Here is an 11,242-nt window from a genome sequence, read left to right on the forward strand (position 1 = left end):
GTCACAAGTGCACTGGGTTTGGGGTTTTTGGTAGTTAAAATATTAATTTTGGGTAAATTTATCACAAATATACAAATTTGGAGTTTTTTATGGTATTAACCCCAATTTTTATCATGTAGTTCGTTCGTGTTTTGTAATAAATTCAATTTGTCAATAACTAGAATTATGACGAGTTATTACAAAAAATACAATATAGTATATGAAAAATAGCCTATTTTGTGAAGTTACTTAAATATATTTTTCGTTTATTTACTACAAGAAAACACTGAATTAGTTCATCTTTTCTTTTTCTACAAAAGAAAATCAGCAAACATGAGGAGAAAGTTACACGGCTCAAACCCTCAAACGAATTATTAAAGAAAAAATTTAATATTTCATATATAACTCTGGAGCAGCGGAGCTCCACTCATTTCGCCCGTCGAAATATTAAAAATGTGCAAAACATATAAACAAGGGCTATGACAAGAAGTGTATGGGACAAATCGACTCGAGCAAATTACAGGTTGTTACAGCCGGCGCCGCTCTCACGGCTTCCACGGCGGCGGCGGCGGGGGGTTGACGGGATAGAGCGGCGGGACCGCCGAGAAGATGGTGTTCTTGTCGATGCCGCGGCCGCCGCTCTCCGTCAGCGACACGAGCGCCGCCACGAGCCCCGCGTTCCCGGCCATGGTGGGCTCGGTGTAGCTGTAGTTCCCGCGCACGTCCTTGAACCGGTCGAACCGGTCCGGCCCCGCGACCATCGCCCCGTTGATCGTGTTGGGGTTGTTGTTGTGGGTGTCGCGCCACTTCCATCCCCCGGTGCACGAGTAAACCACGTGGTTGTTGGGGATCGACGCGCCGCGGTGGTGCACGTGTTTCGGGTACTTGGAGCCGAACCCGACCACATAGCTCATGTTCAATGGGTTTGCGCCAAGAATGTAGTTAATCTGAGTTCAATTTCCCCAACCAAAAACAAAGACTTCAGTGAACAAGAGGTATGAGCAGAATTCATTCGGACTTGGTTTCTATAAAGCCTGTAGTATTAGTAGTCACCTGAGAAGTAGCGAAACTCCGAAGAGTGTCGGACGATATGAAGTTCGGACCGCAGGTCCATCCCGGGACGCCGGTGGCGTTCATGTAATCGACGTAGAGAGACGCCAAGAAGGCGGCGTTGGCGACGTATTGCAGCGGTTGTGGCTGTCCATGGTTCAGCTCTATCATTCCTCCTGCAAATCAGAGGCAAATGACCCGACTGAATTGGACTCTGTTCTTGTTTGAACAGCAGGTGGCTCCGATCAGACAGTAGAGTGCATCAACACAACTTACCTTTAGTCCAATTGAACACGTTAAATTGGTGAAGATACGAGCACATGGTAAGGCCGGTCACGTTCTGGTACATGCTCAACATGTCCTCGTACGGGTAGCCCGGGTTCAGGAACACTCGCAACCGCGTCAGCAGGAGCATCGCCGCCGGCAATTTGTTGTCCCAGCTCAGCACGCTCAGGTCCGGGATCATTTTGAACGCCTTGGAGTTCTTGGGGATGCCCGGGTTGGTGGCCAGGGAGATGTAGGACTTGTTCCCGGTCGCGTAGTACAGCCACGCCGCGCCCCACATGTACTCGTCGAAATAGCCCGTCGAGTTATAATAGGGATCGATGTAAGGATTGCCGCGGGAATAAGGAGTGCGCCTCCCGGAGTCCCGGGCGAACGCGAATAGCGTCGCGGCGCCCTTGACCAGCTTCTTGGAGTAGGCAGCGTTGTCCTGGAACACGATCGAGGCGGATGCTAGGGCCGCGGCCATTTCCCCGGCGAGGTCTGGCCCCGAGGTAGTGACTTGCACCGGCCGCGGATAGTCCATGTCCTCCGGCCTAGTCCAACAGTAGTGATCGTCCGGGGTCGACGAACCATTCCGAGATCCGCCCACCTAGAAGAACAACAACACCAAATGGAATCCCATAAGCAAGAGCACATTCTGAAATTCTGAACCTGTGCTCACAATTCCTCAGAAAGTTGTGCATTCCAAATCTCTGAATCTAATCAATCAGCCCGATGTGCTCGTCTATCGCCTCGAGTATCAGAGACCGACAGGAGCGAACAAGATAATCAGAGTTTTCAACGATCGAACCGAGTTCGGAGCAGGATACGGTTTCGATGTATTTAATCCGTAGACTCTTGAATGAGTACAACTCAAAAAGCTACAGCTATGAGCCAGAGATTAGCATGCAGATCGCTTCTGATCAGGAACCAAACACAGAGATGAACAATGGCGGTGTCATCTTTCAGGGACATGTAAACAAGCATCACCTGACTGTAGATCTTGTCGATCTTGGTCGCCGAGGAGTTGAAGGTCAGGAGGAGGTAATCGGTGCCCCACTTGATGAGGTCCCGGGCGTGGTTGTACTCGCCGATGGCCTGGTACTTGTGGTTGTACTCGATGACGCTCCAGCTCAGCATCGTCATCGCGAACGCCATCGGGAAATGGAACTTGGTGTTGTCGCCCGCGTCGTAGTACCCTCCGACCAGCCCTCCCTTCACGTCGGTCGTGCCGTTCCCGTCCTGGAGCCCGGAATTGCCTCTCCAGGGGATGCCGTTGTTCTTCGGCAATCTCCCGGCTGCACCGAAAAGAAAAAATCAGAACTTTGCAACATTATCAACCGGTCGAATGCTTGTAACGTAGCAAAGCGGACCGACTTCATAATCAATCGAGAGATTTGAGAAAGAGCAATGCATACACTTTTGGGCATTGAAGAAGAGGAGGGCCTTGTGGAGGGCCACGGTGTAGTTGTCGGGGGGCGGCGGGCGGGCCTTGTGCCGCGGCACGGTCTTGGCGATGATGATGGGGAGGGCGATCACGACGAAGGCGGCGAGGAAGGCCCAGCCGGTCCACTTGAGCGCCTTGCGGCTGCAGACGACGCAGCCCAGGTCGACGTACTTGCTCTTCTTGGGCCGCTGGTCGCTCGAGCCGCCGAGGAGCCAGCTCTGCTGGGTCTCGTCGAGCTCGGGGTGGTGGTGGTGCAGCGCCGCCCGGTCCCACTCCCGGCTCCGCTGGTCGTCCTCCGCGGCCGAGGAGTCGCCGTTGATCTCGAACGACCCGCCCCAGTCGTTCCTGGCATGCATCTCGACAGATTACACGAACACGATCCGAAGTCCCGTCGATCGATCGAGCCCCTCAGTTCACGGAGCAACAAGCGACGGTCAACGCGTCGTCGAGCACGTATCGGGACAGGAACGTGCGCGACGTTACGCCGTGGTCAAGCGACGAAGAAGACGAGGAGCAGCTCCTTCTTCTTCTCCTTCTCCTTCTCCTTCTCCTTCTTCTTCTTCTCCGACCAGTTCATGGGAGGAATCGATCCTCGCGCACGACATGATCATATGGAAGCGAGGTCGGTGGGAGCGAGTGAGATTTGGCAACTCCCATCTCTGATTTTTTTTTTTTTTCTCTCTCTCACTCTTTCTTTTTCCCTTCCTTTCTTTCTTCGGGTTCAGTCCATATGTTCTGTGCAATGCACAGAGACAGAGAGACCGTTGACTTCGAATCCCGATTTTCCGTTTTTTGTTTGTTTTTTTGGGTTTTTTCTCTTTTTTTTTTCTTAAATAGGGAAAGTTCAGTAATTTGATACAGGGAATGTTGAGCTGGCCCCCTCTCTTTCCAGCACGTCAATGCACGCTAATTGACATTAGAAAACCAAGTCCCCGTTCTGCACGCAACCCGATTTTTCCTCCGCCCCCGGTCCACAAGGTGTTCGAACCCGGTATTCAAACTTACAACTCGACCGATTCGCACGCGGGGCGCACAAATCGCTCGGTAGGGTTAAGGGGTATAGCCTCCTCGACATTACTTCGAATATGATGCGATTCTTTCCTATTGAACCCGGTATTCGAAGTTTCAACTCAATTGATCCGCACGCGAGGCACGGAATCGCCATGTGGATTTAGGGATATAGCGTCCTCGACATTACTTCGAGTATGATGCGATATCAACATAGGATCCGTCACATTTAATACTTCGGATCTGTTACATTAGAACCCAGTAGTCGAACTTTCAACTCGACTAATTCGCACGCAATGCACAAGTATCACCCCGTAGAGTTAGGGGCATAGCCTCCTCGACGTCACTTCGAGTATGGTGCGATTCCAACACGGGATCCGTCACACTGAACGGCTCGGATCTTCTGTTGCATACCGCGAGTGGAACCGACATATATTTTTCTAGGGAAAAAAAATACCATTTAAAAATCTCTTAATTAATCTTTTTAATTTGCACCGGAAATAATGGCATTAACACGAGTAACGCCATCAGCGGGATCGAGGAACGCGGTACGTCCCTTTCACTTTCGTTGGCCAAACTAGTTTTTATAATTTAAATAATTGTTCACATCTAGAGCATAGACTTGCAAATAATGGTATTAAATTGAAGTTAGTCAAGTCTCGAGTACGATTGAAACACGCATCTCTACGGTCAAAAGGACGTGAAAAGGATGGACAGCTAATCGCGCATAAGAAAATCGAGGGTCGTGCTTAATTATGCCCTTAATTTAATCACCTTTTTTCAATTAACTGATTTTATTTTAATTTAATTTGTATCGACCTACTTGCCCTTTGGATTGCGAGTGGCCAGCTTCGAGATCGATCTCCCGTTTAATTTTAATTACACGATTATTTATTGACACCTATTGACTTTCGTGATATATTTTAAGTTGGCAATTAAGATGGCGCTATCTCGCTTTTGCCAACAGCCCACGAATTGTTTGATAGAGATTCTTATCTCCCCAATTTGAATTTTTGTTTTCGTCAAGTGTAATCTCGCGTCGCTCAGAGGGGCGATTATGATATGCCTCGTAAAATCATAATCTACCGCCACCTGAAGGGGGCGTTTACCGCGTCCGGGAGAGGGTTAAGTGTAATTCCGCATCGATTAAGTACGCTAAATACGTGGTTGTAATGTGCCTTTTACGATGTAGTCTCCCTCTGTCTAATAATGACTTAGGGTTTTACTCAGATATTCTAACATTATTTAAACATAGAAAGCTCGTACCACGTGTTGCTAGCATGGTGTCGTTAACTGATTGAGTTGTTAGGTTCGAGTGCTTATTGCTCCCCACGGACGAGAGAATAAATGCACATGTGACCATGAATGGGATTATCAGATGTTGGAGGAATGGAATAAGGGCAGCTCTCAACTTGAGATAGCACATTATCACCGTCAGATGGTATATATATGTCAAAGTTTATCCTTCCCAACACAAAAGACAAACAAGACCCATGGTAACCGAGTGGCGATTTGATCTTCCCTTTCGATAGAATGAAAGATGGTGGATCCGTGATTGAAGTAGCTATCTTTTATGAACATTATTATAATGGTTTCACATCCGCTGGAAAATGTTTAGTCTAAGCCATGAATGAATACTTAACCATAGTCCTGCATGCTGCTAGAGATCCGGAACCCATTTCCTCAAAAATTAGCACATGCACTGCTTCTGCAAGTGCTATCAAAACCTCTTGATCTCAAGTAAGTAGAATATTAACCTATACCACTAGGCAACTGATGTCAATGCTGTATTTTACATTTGTAAACCTATGAAAAAATGACACCACTCACAATGAATAAGCCCACTTGAATGTGAACCCAATGAATAAGCCCATTGAATTTGAACTTACTAAGCTAATATCTCTATTCTAATACCGAATTTGTTGTAAATATGTCAAATGCATATTATTATTCAATAACAATTTTCCTAATTTTGGTCGTTTTTATGCCTTAGAAAAACGAATCGTTGAAAAATGTTTTCATTATTGAGAATAATTCGTGTCTCAACATTTCGATTCGATGAAGAAGACATTTTCCTTTAATTCATTTGGGTATATGTTAAATTCAATTAGAGTTAAGATTGTGCCAACCCACTTGACAGGGTTGATGTTAGGTGGGTGTAGTTCGGATTCATCCTTATGCAATGTGAAATCACCTCTGCATGTGTGACCAATTTAATTGAGCGGACCATGTCATCTAAACTAATCAATTTATCTTTACCGACCTATTTAAATTCGATTTAGTTGATTTTTATGATCTTTTACTAGTTATTAGTTAAAGAAGAAAGTATTAATCTTCATCACTATTCAATTCCAATACATACCATGAATGTTACTCACAGAGTTGAACCAAATCAGACTTGACCTAAAATGGTTCAGAAAGAAAACTTTGGGCCATCTTGCCTGGCCAAATTTTATGAGAGCCCAAATGGGCCAGTCCCATTAGGCTCGAATATCAAATTTTGCACGTTGAATAGATCTTACCGATTGAGTATAAATTTCATTAAACTTTGTCTAAATCCACTTAGGGCTACCTCTACGAATTGCCATTCCTTATTCAAACTCATTTAAACCTTTTTCAATGAACCTGGACCTGCCCAAACCTGCTACTGCTGGATTGCCAGGTCTAGGAGGAATCCTTTAGTCAACTTAGTAGATGTACCACAGGAAATCTGGACCGTCAAATTTAGCGAGACTCATGTAAGTCCCACTATTTTCAAGGCCTAATTCTCTAAAAGAAAATCCAACTTTAGGTTCGATTCCAATTTTGCCCCAAAAAATCGTTTTTTTTTTTGGTAAGGAAGCCCCAAAAAAATCGTTAATTTTCACTCTAGTCCAAAATTTGATCCGCCTCAAAAAATCGCCACAAGTTTCTTCAAAATTATCGATATCAGGAGATTGCTGTTATTCCATACGAAGGTGAGGGTATTGGTGATGACGCGTGTTTTGATAATAAATCTCTAACTGGTCACGATGTTGATGATTTTAAAAAAAGTAGTGGCAATTTTTTTTCGACTCGGTGGCAGATTTGGGACTATAGTGACAATTTGTGCTTTTTTTAGGACAAAAAAAGTTTAGGGAAAAATTGGAATTGGACTTAAAGTTGGATTTTTTTAGGGAATTAAGCCCTATTTTCAATAATCTAAATTCAATTTAGTACGTATACTACACTCATGGAATAATTTTTCCATTTCGTCTCTCTATCTCTAAACCTAAACCCAGGTTAATTACTCGAAAAATTCAAGGCAGTCTAGCCCAGCACGAAACCATCCTCTTTTATACCTGCATAATGTTCCAAGTCCAAACTTATTATGAATGATGTTCTCTCCTTGAACTATTGGGCCGGAGCTAATTCATCTTCACGAGCTATGAATCTACAACCAAGAAAAGAGAAGCTTTCAAAAATATGAGATGATAGAGAGAGGCCCAACATAGGTGCATATACGTAACTGATGACATGATACCATGCAATGGACTTGATGGTTCCGGCATTTGAACGATCGACAGTGATTAAGATTGGGGTTTGAATCCGTCCCAGATGCTGAACACATTCAGGAAAACGACCTTCATAGACAAATCGATCTCTCATTGTCCTTTCCAGGGAGCAAAGTATGAATGCTATCGTTCGCGGGTTGACATGTATGCCCGATGTCATTGTCGTCGTCGTCTATTTTTCGGGGTTTTGAAGTTTCTTGGCAGGCTGAGACGGGTCCTACGGAGCATGAGCGCTTACTCTTCTGTATTGATGTGATGCATGAAGAAGGGGTTGCGCTTGGTTGTTTGCTTACTGCATAAGTTGTCAGCTTCTTGTTTTACCTAGTATAGTTGTCGTGGACGGTTCTTGTTGCGAGGACCCGTCTGTTCTATTATATGCACAAAGTGCCTTGTACTCGTCTTGTTATTTCCACCCGACCACAGTTGAGAGACATCGATCCATGTCTACATATAGAGGCGCTCCAAACTCTCGCACCTCGTCACTTTTAGCTTGTTGGATCTTTCGCGCATTCCATTGAGAGGAGAGAAGCAAAGAGAAGAGAGGATGGAAAGTAAGCATGGGGAGGGAGTGAGGAACAAGCAGGTGATATTCAGGGACTTCCTCGCGAAGGGAGCCTTCCCTAAAGAGTCGGACATGGAGGTGACTGAATCGACGATTGAACTGACGAGGGCCGTCGCTGAAGGCTCCAAGGGAGTGTTGGTGAAAAATCTCTACCTCTCCTGCGATCCTTACATGAGGGGTCGCATGCGGGAGCTCACTGACTCATCTCAGAGCTATATCGCCTCCTTCCAACCGGGTTCGGTGAGCCCAGCTCAGCTCTTCTTTTTGTTTTGAAATAGAAGCAAGAATGACGAGAAGATGGAATTCTCTGTTGATGAACTTGCTCTGGGATTGATTCGTGTTTTGTCCCAAGTGAAAATTGCGGCATTTTACATGAGTTTCTGAGGCATTTTTTTTTTTGGTAGAAGTTTCTGAGGCATTTGACTTTGCATGCTTTTGCTTGCTACTGTTCTTCGATAGTTGGTCTCAGGTTGGCTCATTAGTATTTCAGGACTGGTTATGTGCAGCATTTTCATCATAACAGTGATTATGTCCAAGGGTTCTTGTTTATGGTTGAGTTCTTGTAACCTCTGAGGTGGGAGCAGATTCGAGGCGCCTTTGAAAGCATACCTATGGTTCTAAATGTGTTCCAATTGTTCCCAAAAATGTGTTGGAGGATTTGGTGAGTTGAAAGAACCGAGTTTATGCTTGTAGGTAGAGAAACTTTCATGTTTTACATTTGGACGGTTTGATAAAATCATGTTTAATGAGCGATGCGACTTGCTTTTATCGCTTCCATTCATGTGTATTAGGATGTTCACTGATGAAAGCAGCTTGCCTGGGGTATAGAACAAAGAGATATATAATTGATTGAAATGAAACAAGAATGAACACGACTCTGCAATGAGCGGAGTTTACGCAGGATCCATAAGCGCTGTGTTTGTGTTCTAATCTTCTTCCTTGATTGATAAATCAGCGCCTTTGGAATCATAGACTTTGCACATGCATCGCTTCGAAATTTGTGTTCGCTAAATGTGTTAGCATGTGAAAACACATCTATGCAGCCTGTTACCGGACTTGGAGTGGCAAGAGTCCTGGAATCTGGGCATCCGAATTTCAAGAAAGGCGATTTGGTTTGGGGCATCACGGGATGGGAGGAGTACAGTCTACTTCCCGCGCCAGAGACTTGCTTCAAGATCGAACACACCGATGTTCCTCTCTCTTACTACACCGGTCTTTTGGGTACGCCCTTTGATTATCCACCGTATTTGCTCTTTCAATGTCGATGAACTCTGTTTTTCCCCGAAAGTCTTGCTGGTGCACACTTTCAACAGTTCAATTAAAAGTTCTGCAGCACTGTTAGTCGAGTGAACTATGCAGCAAACGTGTAAGTTAGGGAATTTCTCAATATAATTAGTGACTTTCCATGAGAAGTCTATACATTTCCCACGGGCTAGCTTCTCTTCCGGATATATATGGTTGTCTAGTGATCGTTGGCCATAGCCATATCGCTTCTCCTCTTTAGCTTTAGCAAAATTTTGATACTCGGTCTACTTTCTACAAACCTGAACTCTGCAGGCATGCCGGGCCTAACGGCTTATGGCGGGTTTTTCGAGTTATGCTCCCCTAAGAAAGGAGAGAACGTTTTTATATCGGCTGCATCCGGGGCAGTTGGTCAGCTTGTTGGCCAGTTTGCAAAGTTGTTAGGTTGCTATGTTGTTGGCAGCGCCGGCAGCAAAGAAAAGGTAATCTCCTCACATTCATCCGACATCACGTATTTCCTCGAACGATAGTTGTTTAGGCAACATCCACCTCCGCCATGGTGCTAATTTGGTTTTCCGAACACGTTTAGCATCTGCGATAAACAGATCTTTTCGGTACTAGGCAAACATTTATGTCCACATGAACTTTAAGACTTCAATCAGTCATCTAGTCATGAATCATATCTGGATATTACAAGCATGGCATGCTTTCTCAAATTTGAGAGCACTTTTCAAGAACGTGATCGCCGTGTCGGATGTATATCCTCATCATTCACTAAAATAAATGTAGAAGCACTCCCTGTGTTAGCTAGTCTCTTCATTTCCTTCTTCACTACTGCAAAATAGGTTGACTTGCTGAAGAACAAGCTTGGATTCGACGAAGCTTTCAACTACAAGGAAGAATCAGATCTGGATGCAGCACTGAAAAGGTTAGTTCAACATGCTAATGACGATTGAGCGAATCAACCACCACTACACATATGCGCACGATCGTGAAGCCGGCTTGAGTTTACCTTTTCCATCTCGAAATCTCTAGGTACTTCCCTGAGGGGATCGACATCTACTTCGAGAATGTCGGGGGAAAGACGTTGGATGCGGTGCTACTCAATATGAAGCTTCATGGCCGAATCGCGGCATGTGGAATGATCTCGCAGTACAACCTCGAGCAGGCCGAAGGCGTGCACAACCTGATGCAAATTATCGCGAAGCGGGTTCGAATGGAAGGTTTCAACGCGCTCGATTACTATCATCTCTATCCAAAGTTCCTGGAGATGGTTTTGCCTCAGATCAAAGAGGGACGGATCGTGTATGTGGAGGACGTTGTAGAAGGGCTCGAGAACGGTCCGGCAGCTCTGGTCGGGCTGTTTTCCGGCCGCAATGTCGGGAAACAGGTGGTCCTGGTTTCGCGCGAATGAGTCACTTGTTGTGCCTTTTCCACTGGCACGGTCTCTTTGGTTTGTGTTTCCGAAAGGATATGTTTTCTGTTCCGTTGGCATAGTCTCTGGAGTTCAACTATTTTTCGGTTTTTAAAGAAAGGTCTAGCAATTGATCGTAACTTATCGATAATTAAATATTTCGCCAATAAATAAGAAATAACATTAATTATTTTGATTTATATTATTGGATCCACGATTTCGTGCTTTTAAATACGTTCAAATGCCGATTATGGTCTATAACCTACAGAGTTTGTTCATTTCCGGCCCCTATTTTTGACCAAAGTCGCCTTTGTTTTTATTACATCGACTAAGTAAATCCTTTCCGAGGTGAAAGAGATCATGAGAAACATTACGTCATATTTATTTATTTATTTCATACAAATTATCTTAACCATAAAAAGATATTTCAATTATGATAGGATGTTTTTTGTACGAGCCATAGAGTTTGTGAACGATTTTGGTCGACTTTCGATAGAAAGAAAAATGATATTGGGGGCGTTGTATATGAAAAAGCTACGAATCGATCTATAAAAAATCCCTATTTTAAAAAAGCTGGGTTGTGTATCCATGTTTGCGTATTATACATCGGTTTTAATATTTCGAATCAAGTCAAACACTATATTTTGATTAATCACGTTATAAAATTAATTAGTATTTTATTTTGCGCACAAACAATGTAAACTTTAATTTCAAAATTGGAATTACCCAAATTTTCATGCATT

The 11,242-nt window shown here is 44.4% G+C and overlaps 2 protein-coding genes across 2 annotated transcripts; one reads left to right on the forward strand and one right to left on the reverse strand.

Annotated features, from left to right (window-relative positions):
• Positions 1 to 350: 350 nt before the first annotated feature.
• On the reverse strand, positions 351 to 3,426 carry LOC115677052 (endoglucanase 12). Its single transcript, XM_030600099.2, has 5 exons — positions 2,712 to 3,426; positions 2,284 to 2,591; positions 1,306 to 1,903; positions 1,033 to 1,205; positions 351 to 926 (listed from the first exon to the last, which is right to left on the reverse strand). Exons 1-5 carry the CDS (start codon positions 3,094 to 3,096, stop codon positions 525 to 527), a joined length of 1,866 nt encoding a protein of 621 aa, XP_030455959.1. The 5' UTR covers positions 3,097 to 3,426; the 3' UTR covers positions 351 to 524.
• A 4,044-nt stretch (positions 3,427 to 7,470) lies between these two features.
• On the forward strand, positions 7,471 to 10,573 carry LOC130135751 (2-alkenal reductase (NADP(+)-dependent)-like). Its single transcript, XM_056305438.1, has 5 exons — positions 7,471 to 8,083; positions 8,887 to 9,064; positions 9,401 to 9,567; positions 9,931 to 10,013; positions 10,121 to 10,573. Exons 1-5 carry the CDS (start codon positions 7,826 to 7,828, stop codon positions 10,497 to 10,499), a joined length of 1,065 nt encoding a protein of 354 aa, XP_056161413.1. The 5' UTR covers positions 7,471 to 7,825; the 3' UTR covers positions 10,500 to 10,573.
• Positions 10,574 to 11,242: the final 669 nt, after the last annotated feature.

The sequence above is a fragment of the Syzygium oleosum genome, unplaced genomic scaffold, assembly GCF_021117445.2.
Source record: "Syzygium oleosum isolate NSW1041296 unplaced genomic scaffold, Sole_v2.1 Sole_v2.37, whole genome shotgun sequence".
Taxonomy (NCBI): domain Eukaryota; kingdom Viridiplantae; phylum Streptophyta; class Magnoliopsida; order Myrtales; family Myrtaceae; genus Syzygium; species Syzygium oleosum.